The sequence below is a fragment of the Petromyzon marinus genome, chromosome 26 (assembly GCF_048934315.1).
Source record: "Petromyzon marinus isolate PM22_M1 ecotype Great Lakes invasive population chromosome 26, UKy_Petmar_22M1.pri1.0, whole genome shotgun sequence".
NCBI classification, from domain to species: Eukaryota; Metazoa; Chordata; class Hyperoartia; order Petromyzontiformes; family Petromyzontidae; genus Petromyzon; species Petromyzon marinus.
In genome coordinates this window covers 9,189,377-9,208,477 of record NC_133692.1, presented here as the reverse complement: position 1 = coordinate 9,208,477, position 19,101 = coordinate 9,189,377, and the positions used below count along the sequence as shown (strand labels likewise).

The following is a 19,101-nucleotide window of genomic DNA, read 5'->3' as shown; positions in this document are numbered from 1 at the left end:
GGTCACCTCAGGTTGGATTGATTTATCCCATAACTGGAGGCGATGAGCAACTCAAGTTGTTTTGGCGTTTCCATGACTTTCTGAATTACGGTATTTATCACTTGAGTGAATGAGTCTGATTCATAATGTGCACAGAAGTTATGCTGCGAGTCACTAACATAAACCAGACGTGTTGAAAGCTCTTAACCAGGAATCTTTCCGACAAAGGATTTTCTCACGATATATAAGAGGTCACGAAACGTATTGCTTACAAAATTAAACGCTGCACGATGGGCTATGCGTTGCCTTCAGCCAATAACAATTCTTGGAACATATGGTTTTATGACCATTAGTTTTTTGTATAATATGATATGATCATGTCACCCCTGCAGCCAGCAGGTACTAAAATCACTGCTGTGATGATTGAATTGAATCACACCCTGAATTGTAATTGTTCAAATCCCTGGGAGGAGGAGGGTGAACTATTCCACTTTTTACTGGGGAGACATTTTGAAGCTGATCATTTAACGATCCTGAGTAAATGTTCAAATGTGGCTGGAGAAGCAGAAAAGTAGGCAGGCGAGTGTCTGACCACGGAGATGGGAGGGTGAGCGATCCACGGCATGCGGATCCAGCTCCTCCAGACTGAGGAAATTCCTCAGGCGACGTAAGGACACACTCGCCTGTGAGCCGCCCAGCACACACACAAAAAACCACAAAGTCCTCCCCATTTAGTGTTATTGACTATGTACGTATGTTGAACGTCTCTCACGCCGCATGTAGCCAACCGTGCTAATCGGAGGTGCGGAAAATCGCTGTTAGCGAGTATCCAGAAGGCTGATGCTGCACAAGAGAAGGTGTGGTTCAGCGTGGTTGGCGTGGACCTTGATGCAAGGAATGAGATGCCCCCCCCCGCCCCCATTCAATGACCCCTCCCTCTTTGTATCCCAGTGCCATGGCCCCTCTGGTGGATGAGCGCCGGTGCAGCTGCGCCTCCCACCCACTCGATAGCTACGCCGCTCAGGCAGAGCCATGGCTTTCCGCCTTTGCCAGTCCAATGCTCATGTCGGTAACACCGCAAATGTGTATTAATTTTAGGATGTATCGATCCAGAAGAGTCGCAAATGAGGCCGGATTACAATTAACCCAGTAATTGCACATAATTGCCAGGAATTGAGCCTGGGTCACTTGGATCGCAGTGGAGTGCATTAACCACTGCACCACTATTTAGAAAACATGTGCAGCAGGCATTGTGACAGAAGAGGGAAGTGCAGCAAATTTCACAGTTTTGTTCTCCACTCTCCTCACCTTCACCAACCTCCACTGGACTGGTCAAATAACCCTCATTGCCAACATGGCATGGGGAGAATCCATGTAAAATTATGCATGATTTTTTTACTGAAAGTAATATTTTTAGAATTCATTATTTTTATATATCAACTACTAATGTATCGCTTGAATGAGAAGTGCCTCAATGAAAACGCCTGTTTGGAGTTTGTGCCACAGCTGCCTCAGACTGGTTCTACAGGTGTGGCTCCTCACGAGGCGTGGCTGCTGCTCTGTGATAGCGACAACAGGAAATCTTTCAAGGCTGGTTCTGAGAGCAGGTGGGTGTGTGTGCTCGCCCGTGACAATGGCCCAAAGGAATGGCGCAACCTTCCCACACACTCTCTGGTCATCTTCGCAGCAGCGGCTTTTAGCGAAACCGTCGAACAAAGACAGTCGCCGCATCGCTCCCTTTCAGATTCGCGTCTGTGGCCATCTGGAACGCTCTTCCTTCCGAGATTAGGGAGCCACTGGTGCTATGCACTTTTAAATCTAGATTTAAAACGAATTTTCTTTTGAACAGTTTTTTGTGTTTAGTTTGTTGTCCTTCCCCCGCATCTCCGATCAGCATGGTCGGATACGTACGGTACAAAAGAAGTTCAACATACATACATATGTACATTCATCGGGCTGTTAAGTATGTTATGCCTATGCAGATTCTGAGCGGGCAGGTCTGTTTGCAGGGTACTCAGACAACTGTAACGATCATGTTTTTGAAATTGCGCTTCAGTCTGTTGTCAAACATAAAAAACAACGTACACACAATTACAAAACAACACTCTTTCGTTGAGCCTTATGGATCGAAACAAATCCTGTGCGGTTAGCGATCATCTCCTAATCCTGGCTGCCTTTGTCTCCCCCGGTGCTGTTTGACACACCACACTGGTTACATACCATGGCGAGTTCGCTCATGAGCTGAGGCAGCTGATTGAGGGGGTATCGCAGAAGGTTAAAGAGCGCCAGGGACACGAACGCCCTCTCTGCGTCCAGCACGTGGTGTTCGTCCACCAACACGTACACGCCGAACGATGCCAGCGCCACCTAAAAAAACACACAAGCTCAATGACTAACAACACAATGCCACACGCAGCAAGAGATGCGTTTGTGACCAAAGCTACCCTTGGCCCTCCCATCAAGCCTTGCATGTCATGCTACATCACCATACCGCGAGTATAATGTACACATGCTCGTTATAAGCCACCGATTTGAAAGAATATAAATTGTGGCCAACTGGCGATGATATTTAGACTCTGCTGTGTGAGATTAATATTTTAAGTGCCCATTGGATGGCAGTTGCATAAAATAACAGAAATGGGATTGTCCCTTGTATTATAAATTAAAACACTCGCCATTGAAGTAAACAACTACATTATCAACATTTGAAAACTGGGAGGCCTTCGTCCAGCAGTGGATTGATCATGCCCCGTGATTATTTAAATTACGAGGGCAAGCGCTGATACAATCGCCCGTGCGCTAACTGTGGCCGGGAATATACGCGGGGTGCCGGGCTCCAAAGCGCGGCGAGCCTAAAAAACCGCCGCACCGCCCGCCGCGTTCAGGGATCGCTCGCCCCCCCCCCCCCCCCCCCCCCGTACCAAAAAGGGAGAGCAGAGCCAGGTGAACGCGGAGAGCATGGAGAAGTAAGCAGCGCGCCCGAGCACGGCGAGCTCGTGCTCGCGCACTCGCAGGATGACGTCACGGAATCGCCCCTCCCACGCGTACATCTTGATGATGCGCACGCCCGACAGGGCCTCGCTCAGGGTGCGCACGCGCTCGTCGCGCTTCTTGATAATCTGAGCCTGCGGCGGCAAAACGCACGCGTGGGGCGAGTGCCGTTTCCGTGGCCTCGATTCAAGCGACACAGTCGGTGCTAAAGTGAAAAGTTTAATGGTAAACAGCGAGCAGAGAGCGTAACGGATATCATATTCCGTCGTTTGTCTATTGTGCATTCTGCCTTAGCTGCCGAACATGGAATCATAATCCCAACTGGTGTTAAATATTGCACCAAATATATTTGACTTCATTATATGGGAAAGGGGTTCAGCCCCCTCCAGCTATAGCAGTGCTTCTGACTTTACATTATTCCAGCATGCATAGCCGAGGGATGGTCTGCACCAGGGTTCTTGAACTTGTGCTTCACCGAGAGATATAGTTTGTCGAGACATAAAGAAACCTGCATTGGTGAGATGAAAGTGAGATAGACATGAGACTTTTCTATTTCTTCTAGATTAAGAGTCGTTATTCGTACCTTCCCATCCCATTGTCTCCATTCTCTCTCTGCCTTGCATTATCCTACTACCTCATTCCCTCTCCTCGATTTTTTTATTTGATGCTCTTGCTTTACACATCACCTCAATATTCTTCTACACATCTTGTACAGCGCCTTGGGTTGCAGCCATACGTATATGCTTCACAAATAAAACATTTTACGTGTTTCATTAAATGGTACGCACCTGCAGAGTCCGGATGTTGAGCGCGATGAAAGCATTGAAAGGTATCAGCAGCAGCATCACGGCCACCCCCGCCAGCACTGATGGTCCTAGATGCTAAGATAGCAGCACAACAGTGATTTGTTCCCCCAAAAGTATTACCAGCATCGTTTCATGGGAATCACAAGGTGTTCTTAATACTTGCGAGAGCATCGCATAGAACCCTGGGTAATAAAATAGCCCCCTACTGCGAACATTTGGCAGGACCCTCCTGAAATAGAGTCTTGAGACTCATTGAGGTTTTCTAAGTAAACAAGTGGAATACTATATTCTTGGTTCTTTCGGTAAAGTCACGTAGAAGGGAAACAATAAAATAATAAAAATATAAAACAATAAAATAATAAAAATATAAAACAATAAAATTCTCACGACGTTTCGACTGCAACACAAGCAATCATCATCAGGTGTGAAAACCACAGCAAGAAAATTTTAAAAAAGTGGCGGGTTTTTTTTTACGTTAGCATCACGGAGAGCGATTTGGCAGTTATTCAGATGGACGAGTCCATCTATGTTCGGAAGAGGGGGGAGACGAAAATAATGGTTGCGGGCTGAAAGCTACCGTAAGCGTGAACAATCAATTAAGACCCGATATGGTTTATCAAATCCTTCCAATGATTGCTAAGCCAGAATCCATCTTCTCGGTTGACATTGTCTCTGTGTTTGTATATGTGGATAGCCTCATGAACGAATCTCTCATGGTAGCCAGATGGCTTGCAAAGAACCTCTGTCTTGGAGAAGTCAATGTCATGTGAGCCTACTGGATTATAACAGTGATCTGCCACGGCCGAGGTGTTGGTCCTACCGTGTTTTAGGTCTGCTTTGTGTTCACGAATGCGGTCCGAGACATGTCGTTTGGTTTCTCCAATGTAACTACTACCACAGAGGCAACTTAGTTTGTAGACGCCAGGGTACTGTATGTCCGGAATCACATCTTTTACAGACGAAACCAGATCACGGGTTTTATGTAATGTGTTGAATCGGACCTGGATCTTGTGTTTATTCAAGATTTTGGAGATATTTTTTGTGATCCCCGCAATGTAGGGTAAAGTGATGGTTTTGAAAGGCTCCTCAAGAGGGTCCATCTTCATGGTTGGAGTGATAGCTTTGTGGATTGTGTAGCCGGAGTAACCATTAGCCTTAAGAGCTTGGTGTACGTGCTTGAGTTCACTGGCTATGTGTTCCTGGTCGGATATGCATTGGGCTCTATGGTGCAGAGTCTTGGTGAGGGACTTCTTCTGGGATGGATGGTGGTGGGAATCCGGTTTCAGGTAAGCATCCGTATGGGTAGCTTTCCTGTAGACAGAGTGGCTCATTGAACCATCAGGTCTCTTTTTTATTAGGACATCCAAAAAAGGTGGCCTGGCAGTAGAAGGTGGCCTGGCAGTAGAAGGTTTCAACGAGAACTGTTTGGTTTGATCAATTATTGCGGTTTAATCAGAAATTATTTTGTTGGTTTGTATGACGAGGCTGTTGGTGGGATCTCTTTTCATTTTTGTATAGCTGCCATCGTTGAGTAATTCTTGAATTTTATTATTATATTCTATTTTATCCATGATGACAGTGGCATTGCCCTTGTCGGCTGAAAGGATGACAATGTCATCCCTCTTTTTTAATTGATATAATTCAAAACGCTCATCTTTGCTGAGGTTGCTAGCTGGCCGTGGAAGATCACTGTTATAATTCAGTAGGCTCACATGAGATTGACTTCTCCAAGACAGAGGTTATTTGCAAGCCAAAAAATAGCAAGCTACCTTTTTTGGATGTCCTAATAAAAAAGAGACCTGATGGTTCAATGAGCCACTCTGTCTACAGGAAAGCTACCCATACGGATGCTTACCTGAAACCGGATTCCCACCACCATCCATCCCAGAAGAATTCCCTCACCAAGACTCTGCACCATAGAGCCCAATGCATATCCGACCAGGAACACATAGCCAGTGAACTCAAGCACGTACACCAAGCTCTTAAGGCGGATGGTTACTCCGGCTACACAATCCACAAAGCTATCACTCCAACCATGAAGATGGACCCTCTTGAAGAGCCTTTCAAAACCATCACTTTACCCTACATTGCGGGGATCACAAAAAATATCTCCAAAATCTTGAATAAACACAAGATCCAGGTCCGATTGAACACATTACATAAAACCCGTGATCTGGTTCCGTCTGTAAAAGATGTGATTCCGGACATACAGTACCCTGGCGTCTACAAACTAAGTTGCCTTTGTGGTAGTAGTTACATTGGAGAAACCAAACGACATGTCTCGGACCGCATTCGTGAACACAAAGCAGACCTAAAACACGGTAGGACCAACACCTCGGCCGTGGCAGATCACTGTTATAATCCAGTAGGCTCACATGACATTGACTTCTCCAAGACAGAGGTTCTTTGCAAGCCATCTGGCTACCATGAGAGATTCGTTCATGAGGCTATCCACATATACAAACACAGAGACAATGTCAACCGAGAAGATGGATTCTGGCTTAGCAATCATTGGAAGGATTTGATAAACCATATTGGGTCTTAACTGATTGTTCACGCTTACGGTAGCTTTCAGCCCGCATCCATTATTTTCGTCTCCCCCCTCTTCCGAACATAGATGGACTCGTCCATCTGAATAATTGCCAAATCGCTCTCCGTGGTGCTAACGTTAAAAAAAACGCCACTTTTTTTCAAATTTTCTTGCTGTGGTTTTCACACCTGATGATGATTGCTTGTGTTGCAGTCGAAACGTCGTGAGAATTGTATTGTTTTATATTTTTATTGTTTCCCTTCTACGTGACTTTACCAAAAGAACCAAGAATATGAATCCCTGCAGTCACGAAAGCTTTAAATCAAAATTTAAGTGGAATACTATAATAATAATGATAAATAATAAACAGATATGTCTCCAGTAGTGACAATGATACCACAACAGGGTAGTGGAACCCTGGGTAATCATAGCATAACCAAAGGCAGATGAGTCTGTTGAGAGGAGTCTCTCAGGTGGTGGTGGTGCACGCCTGTAATCCAGCACTGTAGAGGCGGCGAGGATTGGTGGATCAGCCAAATGACAAAATGTCGCGAGGCTTCCTTCCCACCGGCATTAAGGTACAATACCCTGGCTTGCCTGCTGCATGCAGTACAGCAAAGTGTAGACTGACATCATCTGTCCCTACTCTATGTAGAGTGTTGCCCCCTCACGTGCAGGGGTTTTCTCTGGGTGCTCCGGTTTCCTCCCACATGTATGAACGCTCACTAATTGGCTGATAACATCTTTATAGAAGGTAAACTGCAGAGCAATTTTTGACGCTGGCTCACCACCTGGCAGCCTATGAGCTTGTCTGAAGTTCCTCAGCGATTGTGAGATGCAATGTGCATGAATGACGCTACCTAAAATTTGAATTTTTTGGAAGGCAAAGAGCATGAACAATGCATCAGTTCATAGCTTACAGTTGATTCTAACAATATGTGCATTTATTTGTGAGGGTATGAATATATTATTTTTTTATTGTGTAAATTGTATGTAAATGATTCACGTGACCCCTGCAGCCACCAGATGCCCCGTACATTCACCAAAACACGAAAGTAAAAGGAATCTCGAGAGGGCGAATCGTTACACGCCATCATAGGCAATGCCCAGCGTCGAACCAACTACCCACCACCACAGCATGACATGAGCTTCAGATAGAAGAAAGCAATGGCGGGATGTGGTGGCATCACTGGCATTGGCCGTTAACACCTCACACCTTTCAGTCTATTTCTCCACCCACCTCATGCCTCGGGCCACTCAGAGGTTGAGACCTGAGGCAGAATGTCATGTGGGATCCTATCATTCCACTGTAGTGAATTGTGCGAATGTCTGTTGTGGGGCCCTCTTCTGTGTGTGGACCGGACCACATTTTTCCCCTTTTGCCACCTTCCTGGGCAGCCCTCCCCATGCCACCCCCGTCTCAGTATCAGAAAGTTACCTGCCAGAGGAAGTACATAGCCAGGCAGATGTGCAGAGGGGCAGACCACACAAAATTGAGGTTGTTGGTGATGTCGGCCATGTGCTGAACATCGACAGACATTAGGGTCGTCAGCTCCCCGCCAGCACACGACAATCGCGCGGCCTGTGTTATCATTAGAGCCTGTCGAGAGAAAAATACAACGCATTGAGTTATGTTTGCCATTTAGAACACTGGACGGTGATGATCGATATTGTTTGAAGCTGAAATAAAAGCCAATAGTATGAAAGACGAAACGTATTATTGTTGATATGTGGAGTGACAGAGCAGATATTTTCTTAAATTTGGTTTTATCCAATATGCTGTAGAGGAATGCATGAGTTTATCTAAATATATTTTTAAAAAGTCAAAATTTTTGTGTGTGTGGGTTTGTGGCGGGGTTTGTGTGTGTTCGTAAGCCCCGCGGTGAGCAAGCGCTATTCCTTTTTCACATCCGTCATCTTTTAATTAGTTTAATTAGCGATTTAGTGCGATTTTTGTGCGCTTCCCGTCTACGTATGTATTTATGACGCGTGCACGACCATACCAACTCACGCGCCTTTGGTGGGGGGGACGGCCCAAGCCAAATCGCACGCCTTCGGTGGGAGTGAGGGGGACATTTTCTTTCGCGTTAAAAATGCTATAAAATACACTAAACGCTGACGTTAATTCTTCACTGTGTGATGTCCCCCCCACCCCGATGCATGCAGTTATTACTATTATACAGTCGCAGGATGCTACCACTATAGGCCGTAGATATTACTGCAGAGCGGCCGGGTAGATCGTGGCTGGGGGGGGGGGGGGGTCAGGGGTAGCAACACAGCCCCAGCCTGCCAAGGTACCACCACGGCCGGCTGGACAATCTTGGCGAGGCCGGAGGCTCTGCACGGGACTAGGCCTCACCACGCCACTGTCAGGTGAGCACTCTATGCTATACAGTCGACAAATACTGCTATAGAGTCAGCAAGTACTACTGTAGTGATAGCAGGTACCACCACAGTCGGTATGCACTGCTGTAATCATAGCAGGTACCACCACAGTCAGTATGCACTGCTGTTAGATTTTTAAGAGTAGTTTTGAAATATGTTTTTGGCCCGGGCAACGCCGGGTATATAAGCTAATATACAATATAACATTTTGTGTTGAAGAGGACCCCATAGTTGAGATTGAGTGCTCTTGCCAAAAAATATCTGGTAACTCAACAGCATTTGTTCCAAAAAGCCAGAGCCTGAAGGTCAACACTGGTCCAGAGTTGGCTGAATTTTATTAAATGTCATTTATACTTTAAACACAAGAAATACAGGGAAGCACAGAGCCATTGTACATGACGACTGAACGAGCAACACAGACACGAGTAAGCCTAGGAGCCCCTATCTGTGATATGTGAAACAACGCAGGAACAAGACAAAGATAAAATAGAGAAAGGGAAAATTAGGCAGAGAAAGAAAAAAAAGTGATGGGCAATTAAGTGCACGTTGGGGTGGGAGGATCAATCCAGAAGTTAACAAAAGGAGATTCAACCTCACCATAAAACATTAGGGAACCCTGGAGTCTGCTTGCTTAAAACACATGCTGCTGTATATTTGTCCGGAAAGCCAATAGGCCATTGGGCTAAAAAAAAAAAATTATATGTGGATAAGTAGAGTTGTGATTTTATTCTATATATGCTTAAATGATAAAGCATGTTGCCAACCGCTGAGCCAGATGCAATAAGATGCTGAGTTCAAATCTTTATCATGATGATTATCTTCACCTATAAAGTGCCCATTTACAATAACTGGCACCACTGCATTGTGTCTCACAAAGAATCCTGAGCTCCTTGATGAAATACAAAAAATCAGGTAACGAAATTTAAGTTCCTAATTTTTAGGAAGACTTTGAAAAGTGCTGTTGCACAAAACTGTTAATCAATGTCTTGAAATAGTTTGTGCAGGAAATATATACGTAAATATACAACAGTTCGTTTAACTTCTAAAACATGTAAAAATGTATTTAATAAATTAATAACAATAATTTACAACTCGATGTCAGTCCAGTGCTAAATGAAGGCTACCGCACATGTCAATCATGGGGGTTGTTTGACCATACTTCACCACACTGGTCTATGGGGGATGGTTATGTGGAGGACCCAGGACCAGTTCGGATACAATGCACTACTGGTGTTAGCCATGATGAGGAATCAAACTCAGGTCACCGGGTTCATCGTGAAGTGCCAATGCTCTACCCAACATTTACGTACATCGGCCAGTATAATCAACATGTGCAAACGACGTGTGTTTAAGCAGGGAAACCTTGGACCAATTTCAACTTCCAGAGTGTCTCACCAAGAGGGGAGTGACCAATGAAATATATTTTCGACTTTCCTGATGCTAGGCAACAGCTTATACACATTTGGGGATTAAGCAGACGTCTGTTAACTTTGTTTTATTTGCCGCAATTCATCATGACAGCGCCTATGACGCAATGTTGTTGCACTGTGCTGCATGGATCCGTCTGTCTGTGGATATCTCTCGTCTGGCACAATAAGCAAGCTAGTAACATTTGTTCATCAGGATGATGAAACTCAGAAAGTCGACGCCAATCGTGGGTTTACCTATTCAAACAAATGGCGCTGGAAGAAATTGGCCCGGAAGTCCCATAAAATTTTGTGTTCGATTTTTAGACGGTGAAACATATTTTTGAACGTATGGAAGTTATTGTGGCCATATTAAGGTAGTGACGACCATATGACAGTGATGATAGTGGCCATGTGAAAGTATGTATGTTGAACTTCTTTCACACCGTACGTAGCCAACCATGCTAATCGAAGGTGATGGCGGTGGCCATATGAAGGTGGTGGCAGACATATGGAGGTGACAGTGGCCAAGTGATGGTGGTGGCCATATGACTGTGGTGGTGTCCATATGAATGCGCAGAAATGTGGGTGCGGTTGGAGGAGTAGGTTGCGGGCCGTGCCTTGCGGTAAAGCAAGCCGGTGAGTGCGCTGCGGAGCCGAATGCCCGTCACGAATCCCGCGTGGAAGTGCTGATGCGCCAGCATGGACGTGGCGATGGCACACAGGAACATCAGCCCCGCCAAAGCATAGCCATGCCATGTGGGGCGCGAATTGTCCCCGACAAACCGGATCAGGTGACTGCACGTGCGCACAAGAACAGTGTTAATCGCCTGAATTAATAAACAGTCTGAAATTTTGTCTAAATTTAACATTAATACACCGAGGCATTCGTATAATGGTGGCAAGTAAACCCATAGGATGATGATGACTGGCATCCATTCCATCGCACGAATGTTTAAGTATGCAGCAGGAGTGAATGTTTCGGAAAAAAATATTACAGGTACCCATAATTTAACTTAATAATGTGAATATTCAATTGCTGTGGAATGATGGATGAATAAACAGGTTTTTTTCATCTCACGATACAGGCATCAAATCAAGCATGACATTCCATGTTTTTAATATTCGTATATAGAGAAAAAAGATCATTTTCTTTATCTGAATTTTAACCCTGAATTGCAACAACTGATTTGCACGGAGCAGGTTGGTGAATTGTTCTACCCATCGTATTTAATGTTTATTATTTTTGTGATTATTTTAAGGCGTTTGAGTTATAACAATTAACGAATAGTACAAGTATCAAAGAACAACCCGATAATTAAAATAGTGAAAACAACAAATCAAAAGAGAAAATGCCATGACCAAACACACCAAATACAATGATGGAAAACAAAATAGGTAGAGGCAACAAATTTACAACATATATGGAAAGTTATATCAGCTTTGTGTATGAGATGGTCGCCCTGATCACCTATTCCTAAGGTCAATCACTTGTCCTCATGGGTTTTAAGACTCTGGACAGCCCCATCAACTCACCCCGCTGTGCCCTCACCATTCCCAGGTGTCCCCATGTCTCACCTGAGCAATAAGGGACTTGCGAACGACAGAATGTCCTGCAGGAGCTTGTAGACAGAGCCCACGAGATACCGTGGCCCAAACGCCAATGCCATGGCCCTGATGAGGGATGGCTCTTGACCTGTGGCTCCTCCCTCTGTCCCAGCACCACCACTCTGGGACTTCTCCCTGGGCAGGCGTAGCTGAACGGAGATGAGGTTCCTGTCCTCACCGGGACCCGCTGCTTCCTTAGTCAGGTGGCCGTTTTTATCTCGCACGTGGTATGCAGCTTTCGCGTCTCTGCAGGCCAGAAAAAAATATACAAATGTGTATAAGAGGTGAGTGGAAAGACTGTGGCCTATCAGAGAGCAATGAAGTTGTGTTATTGCTCCTGGGAAGTGCAAAGTGCTTCGTCCATCATTGATTCCTGCCCAGGAGAAGTCTTTGTTTTCTCCTTAAGCCACTCGCTTGCCGATCATGTCACTAAAATATCGTTGGGAAATAGCTTTCCCCACAATGCAACCTACTTTGGCAGTTGAGACATGGAAAGTACTGGCAGCCAGATCTAGTGATTTTGACGTTTTCCAATTTGCTTAATTTTTCAGTGAACACACAAACCAGATGATTTGAAGCATCCAAGCTAAATTACAGCTGTAAATTGTCATGATATTTGATAATCCTTAAAAAGTAACTTGATTTTATCGAAACCTTCACCAATTGTTGAAACAACACACCTTCTACGTCAGGCCAACTGACTTTTCAATCACAATGTGTATCCAGTTCAACTGGAGCATTTTTAAAGCCATTGTGTTTAAAGATGTTGATAAATTATGTTGGTGATGTGATTCAGATGTTGGCAGGAGGCCATATAATGCCTGTGGAGGGCTCTGTTTAGTTTGGTATTACTGTATATACTTTTCAATTTACTTTGCCAAGTCGGGGTGCTATGCCAGGCTTAAATGGCCCTGTAGCCAAGTGGTGCATCACACACATGAACTTTACTTTTACGAGACAGATGTCATATTTGTGTACAGCAAAATGCTGTAGATGTAATTTAAAGAAAACAAAGTTTGTGATAGGTGAGACACATGTGGCTGATAGAGGGCAGGTAACCGAGACATACATTGCAGTGGGCACCTCGAGATCAAAGACAAAGGATAATATCTAAAGCAGAATGGTAAGATTATGTAAGAACAGTTCTTGGAGATTGGGTTGACTGTGAAACAGCTGCAGGATTTAGCATAAGCAATGGTAAGGTGTGGTGGCATGAACAACATTGGCTGTAAAGACATCTGAAGTTCAGTCAAACCATAACAAAAACCAGAGTAACCAAAATTATCCATCGCTGAGAAGTGAACTCAGGTCATTGGGCTTATAGTGTAGTGTGCATTATAAACAATGGGAAAACTATAAATTACAAACTACTGGACAGATGTAAATGTAGATACAGATTAACAATTAACCATGTCTTGTGTCATATAGATACAAATTGGCATGTAATTTCAAGTGTACAATTTAGATATTGATTACAAATGGAACAAATTACACTACAATTGACGCTTACAATTTAGACATTTATCTCTGGCAATGCACTAACCACTGCGCAAACCACTTCAACTCCATCTCGAACATTACAGTACATGGAAAACTTAAGTGGCGAGATAAGGTCTACCCCGATCTTTGTGCGATCCGAGCTTGCTCCTTCCTCCACACGGCCTGCAAGTGTGGTACCACGAAGCTGCAGGAATCCTTGTGCCGCAGTGACCACAGGTCGCTCATTTTCAGTCCCCTACGGTACCCATTCACCGCCATCCTGCATAGCATAGACATGTGGCAGGGGAGGGGGGAAATGAACAGGAGCCATTTGCGCCCACCTCCGATTAGCACGGTTGGCTACATACGGTGCGAAAGAAGATCAACATACATAATTACATACCCCCCCCCTAATTCCCATGTTCCCATTGCCTTGTTGGAAAGGAGTTGGCCGAGATTTTCATCGCAGACTTTCCAGGCTGACCCGAACTCACGAGAGCAGCTCACATCTTAGCGCTCGAGCTGCTTGCAGAAGCAGCCATGATGTCACAGCGTCAACACGAAAGGCTTTCGTTTTCATTCAGTTTTTTTTTCGTAAAAAAAAATTATTATAACATAATGTAAATGAACAGAAATAACAGACGTCAGCTTGGGATAGTGCAACAGAACTGAACTGTAAGTTTAATGCTGAACTAAGATAGCATCCTTCTGGCCGTGGCGGGAAGAGAAGGAAAGGACGGACAGAGAGGAAGGGCAAAGTCTATGGAGCTGAGTTGCCATGAAGTGTTGGGACAAGAAACAAGCCGTGCTGAGCCGTGCCAAGAACAGCCTGGCACGGCACAGGTCTGGTTTCTATTAGCTGTGGAAACACACTGTTTATACTCCAAGGTGTGTGCTGGTTTGGCTTGGGCTGTATTGTGGTGATTCAAAGCAAATTGTGAGCATAGTGCAACATGACAATTTCACATCCAATTGACTCTCGATATCTAGAAAGGACCAAAACTGTATTGATATGTTAACAAGAGAGAACCTCACCTAGTGAACCAACAGAAGGTGAGACGAGATATGAACGAGGCACCCACTTCCGGACACAGGTTCTAAATCGCAAAAACAACACAGAGAGAGCTGCTACATGAGATCACACCACAGAGTCATGGTATACTGTGTGGCATAGCGTAATGCGTTTGACGCAGAGCAGCTTTGGTTAGAGAGCTTGGCTCACTGATTGGGAAGGCTGAGAGTTAGAGAGCTTGGCTCACTGATTGGGAAGGCTGAGAGTTAACCTTCCAATTGGGGCTTAACTCCAGAGTCGATCAAATGAGTACTGAATTGCGGTTATTTGAAGGACAGACTGACCACTATCTTGGGAATGCGGAAATTACAATGCTGTCTTAGAGCCACCAATTGAGGAGCACCACCACATTGATTGTTGGAACTAGCAAACTTTTTTTGACTTTCTGAAAAAAACAACAATAATTCACATTGATAGAGCACATTTAGTTAAATTGTCACTATGAGGTGTCTTTCAATATGCCTATTCCTGAACAGATAATAAGTGTTGCAATACTCTGAGAGCAATCCAACTGGGTACTTTGTCTCGTGATGTGACAACGATAGCACACACCAGATAAAATTGTCCAAAACGGTAAAAAAAATATGGTTTAACTCACTGGGTCGTCAGAGTCTGTGCTGAAGAGTGGTCGCTTCTCAGCGAGACAAACAAGGATGAACTGTACGAGCACGAGCACCGAGTACATCAAAAACACCGTGTCTCTAAACGGGTCCTCCAACATTCCCTGCACACGAGAACGCACATGCACAAACACGCGCGTGCACTCATGAATACGGTTACACCGTCATCAGGAATGTGATCCCAATTTTCGGATGAATCTTAACAAACTAAAAAAATCTGAAAATCGACCCAAGATATGACGTTTCAGATTATCCAAAAAAAATATTGTTTTCAGTAGTCAAGCAGAATGGAGTCTGAACAGTGCTTGGGTGGGCAACCACCATGCACAGAGGTAGTTATAGGCTGCTCTGGGGGGTACGTGGTGGGCAGTAGAGGGGAGTGCAGTAATATCCATTGTTGTTCTGTACTTCTATGCTTTCATGCCCATGCCTCCCACTTTTACCAGCCCACACTGCCCAGCATGGTCAAATATGATCAAGTAACCCCCAAGACCTGGACTGCATGTTCATCGCTGTACATTTTTCAATTGGTTCTTTCCGAATTGATTGTGTTCACAAATTTATATTTGTTTACCGTACTTATTTCAAGGTAGGTCACCCTTGAAAAATAGACTTCTGGTCTGAATGGGCACTCACCTGGGAATAAATGATACCCCTTTTGGACTGCACATCTGAGCCAAGCCAGTGTAGGACCCTCACAGTATGGGTGGTTTTCACTGGCGATGTGCCATGCCCAGCCGGCACCAAATCAATATGTTGGTCTCACAAAACATCTGGATTTGGCTCGAGGCCAAGTAGGGCCAGAGCCAGCACTAATGATACATTAATTGAATATGACATCAGTCATTACACAGAGGACACGGCATCACTGCTCCTTCATCTATACATACGGCTCGACTCATTCACAGCATGCGACGTCAGTGGCACGGCTCGTGTTCTGAAGTGGAAAAAACAACCTGGTTTCTGCTGAGCTGCACTGTGGCTGGGCTGGCTCGTGCACAGCCCTGTACTCTGTACAGTGGAAAAGAGACAAAGGCCAGGCCAGGTATCTGTCCATCTGTTTGTGTGGCAACGCTTGCAATCACCAGGCGAACGGCATGCAGCACACTTGACCGCGTCCCCGTAATCGCCCCCACCAGCACCAGCAGCCAGAAGACGAAAAGCAGCGCTGAGGAGTGGACGCCGCTCCAACGCTCCACCTGCCCCAGGACCGCCGCCAGGAGCTGCAGGACAGTCGGTGAACGAAAGCAGTCAATGGAAAAATCAGTCAAGGGGGCCCTAAGTGACAGCTGTCCCTGTTCCGCACCAGCTGCAAGTGGCAACGGCTTGAAAATGGGCATTAGTCTGCTATTAGCACGATTATGATGGTTGGCTACGTACTGCGCGAAATAAGTTCTACATATATACATACATGCAAGTGGGTGGGGTGATCTTGCGATGCGGTTTCACCAAATTAAGCCATTTGTAAAACTTTAACCATAACGCCGGCACATATGGCCTCCTCTTCTCCGAATAACATCAGGGAATTCTTAACATCCACTGTGAAGCAGATGGCGAGTATTTATGGTTAATACATCCGCTATTGCTCTGCCATGTCACGCCCCATCGGTTAACGCACAAATGAAATATAAATCAATGAACAAAAACAAATACCCCTCAACAGCTCACAATTACAAATGTAAAACAAGGTTATATATTTTCCCCAACTCACTGACCCTGGCCAACCATGGAACACAGTCACGTTTACATCCATCACTTCAACAGCAACCACATGCACCCCACAGTCACTATTTAATGATTAACTTCGAGAACTCTGTGTGTGCAGTTTAACCTCCTGTAAATTGCAGCTAATTTGACATTTTCCATAATAGAGGCTTTTTTGGTTTGATCGCGAAAATATAAATGTGTCATTAAACCCGCCACCACCCGACACAACCAATCAGTAAAGTTTGTCACGTAAACAAAACATGCCAATTAGTTACTAATTCAGTACACCAGTGTGTTGGAGAGTAAACCCACATTTACAATTCGACTACTATGTTTCACCGGTAATAACAACCAGCCTCATCAGGCGGCAGCCAGAGTTGTGGAGAAATCCTCCTGTTTCGCTCTTAAATGGAGGAGGTAAATGTTATGTCGTCACAGTGAGTCAACCCTTTGCAAGAAACTTCATTACACATTGCTGTTCCACATCACGTCACATGCTCTCTGTTGTGTTTTCGAGTTGAACCACGTGTTGTTTGGCATGATGTCCGACGTCTCGATCCACGTGCTGGGAGCTCATGCAGGAACTGATCAAGATGATCCCAGTATATTGAGAAAAACGTTGGGCTAATTTCCAAACAACACATGGTCCCACCAGAAAGCACATCAGAGAGCTAGGTAGCACAACCGGAACAACCTACAGTCACATGACACGTACTTTTTGTTGCCATATTCAAAACACCCACATGGCTCTGCACAACTTTGAGATATCGCCACTTCCAGTCCACAAACTTTTGGTGATCTGTAATTTTTTGGAGTGATTATCTAGAACAAAATATGCACAAAAGGTGTGCTAAATCTACATGTACGGGTGTGTGCATGCTTGCCAACGTGCCATGGTTGCCCCCAGAATGAGTGGTGAGATGAAGAAGATGGGAGGAAGTGATTGACCTTGGCTCCTCTCCCACAGCGAGAAGAACAGTTTGGCCCAGCACAACAGCCATAGTATAGCACACAGCACCTGACAGCACACAGTACGCACAGAATTCACACATCATGCAGTCAGTACATGGTATGGCTTGATTCACGTGATAATACCTGTAAACTGTTCTGAGTAGTTGTTTATGCACAGGTTTTTAACGTGACCAAGGAGGGCAACAAAAAGTGATGCTGCCCATCAAGACAACAACAATAACAACGCAGCAAGAGATTGAGCACATTTATGGTGACTGTACATGCACATGTACAGCCCTTATTGTCCATCCACTGCTAGAAACACAATATAATATTGGATTTTGCTGATCGCTCCTCTGCTGCCCAAACCATAGCCCAGTCACAAAAACCTACGACAAGCTGTTTGCTCATGGTGGTGGTCACCCATTCAAACACTATCAAGGCTCAACCCTACTTAGCTTCCCAGATCTTGGAAGAATAGTTGTATTCCACATGCTTTGGGTCATTAGCTCGGCATGATTCGGTCATTAATGATACACAATGCACGAATCCCACCACCGCGCCTTTCCCCGAGGACTCACGGTCTTGGCACGGCTGAGCACGGAACAGGCAATGTAGCCCTGGCGGTGGTGTCGCAGCCAGGCGAAGTACGGCAGAGCGGCGAGCCACAGGAACGTGCACGGCACCCATACCAGCACTGTGGCCTGGAAGCAGGCGGGGACGTCCGGCGGGTCCCCATGCAGAGTCAACGTCCAGTTCTGCCAACGCATTCATTCAGCCACATCAGGAACCACACGAGGAGCCCGAATTCAAGTTAATTTGGTTAACGAGGTGAGAACTTAAGGGGCCAGGATGCGTTTCATTTGCAAGAAGTGACAGGTGGTCACGCCTCTGCTTAAGGGTGACTTAGATTAAACCGTAGCGTTTAATCCAAGTTTAATCCATATTTGCATCAATATATTTGAAATGTTAAATCTTAAATATTTTAAAGCAATTAATATTTTACAATTATGGATGATATAATTATTTTCAGCATGCTGGACATGCCCCATAATTGCAAAAGGCTCTCATCGCAATGAGTCTGGCTTCGAGAGGGGTTTACTTTTTTGTCATTTCTGTGTGAAGGAATCTAGAGCAACAAAAACCAATGTGCCTCGCCTTGCTGTTGTTTATTAATAGGTCCACTGTGAGCCTGTGGTACGTGATCTCACAATGGTGCTTTGCCTGTATGTACTGTAAATAAACACTGTTGCTCTTTTACATTTGATACCTCCCCGTGTTGTAACGACAACAAAAGGGTTATGGGTGGGATTTGTTGAGGTTACCACTGGGTCCTGCCTCCCTTCCCTCTGAGATAGTTTGATTTTAGGAAACGACTGAACAACTGAACAAACCATTTTTTGCTGACAAAGGGAAGGGCTTTTAGGGGGCAGAGAATTCCTAAATCTACGGAAGCGCCTCTTTGTTGAGTTTTGGTCATGCGTTTGTTTGCATTTAGATAAGACAGCAAGTATTAACTGGCAAAGGGACTGATGTGGGTAACGTTTCCAGTTAATTGTAAGGCATT

At 45.0% G+C, this 19,101-nt stretch overlaps 1 protein-coding gene across 2 annotated transcripts in view; it reads right to left on the bottom strand.

Annotated features, from left to right (window-relative positions):
* The window catches only part of LOC116946238 (ATP-binding cassette sub-family C member 3), a 55,465-nt gene that overhangs the window by 23,982 nt on the left and 12,382 nt on the right, over nt 1-19,101 (bottom strand). The window contains exons 2-14 of one of the 2 annotated variants that reach the window (XM_032961251.2): nt 18,116-18,292; nt 17,532-17,601; nt 15,962-16,099; nt 14,855-14,980; nt 14,220-14,281; nt 13,324-13,464; nt 11,676-11,951; nt 10,718-10,895; nt 7,745-7,906; nt 3,759-3,851; nt 2,901-3,104; nt 2,200-2,346; nt 572-662 (exon numbers count right to left, since the gene is read on the bottom strand). In XM_032961251.2, coding sequence (XP_032817142.2) covers nt 572-662; nt 2,200-2,346; nt 2,901-3,104; nt 3,759-3,851; nt 7,745-7,906; nt 10,718-10,895; nt 11,676-11,951; nt 13,324-13,464; nt 14,220-14,281; nt 14,855-14,980; nt 15,962-16,099; nt 17,532-17,601; nt 18,116-18,273 — 1,846 coding nt within the window. In that variant the 5' untranslated portion in view covers nt 18,274-18,292. Of the gene's footprint in view, nt 1-571; nt 663-2,199; nt 2,347-2,900; nt 3,105-3,758; nt 3,852-7,744; nt 7,907-10,717; nt 10,896-11,675; nt 11,952-13,323; nt 13,465-14,219; nt 14,282-14,854; nt 14,981-15,961; nt 16,100-17,475; nt 17,602-18,115; nt 18,293-19,101 lie in introns of those variants that run through there. The other variant, XM_032961250.2, reaches the window with a different exon arrangement.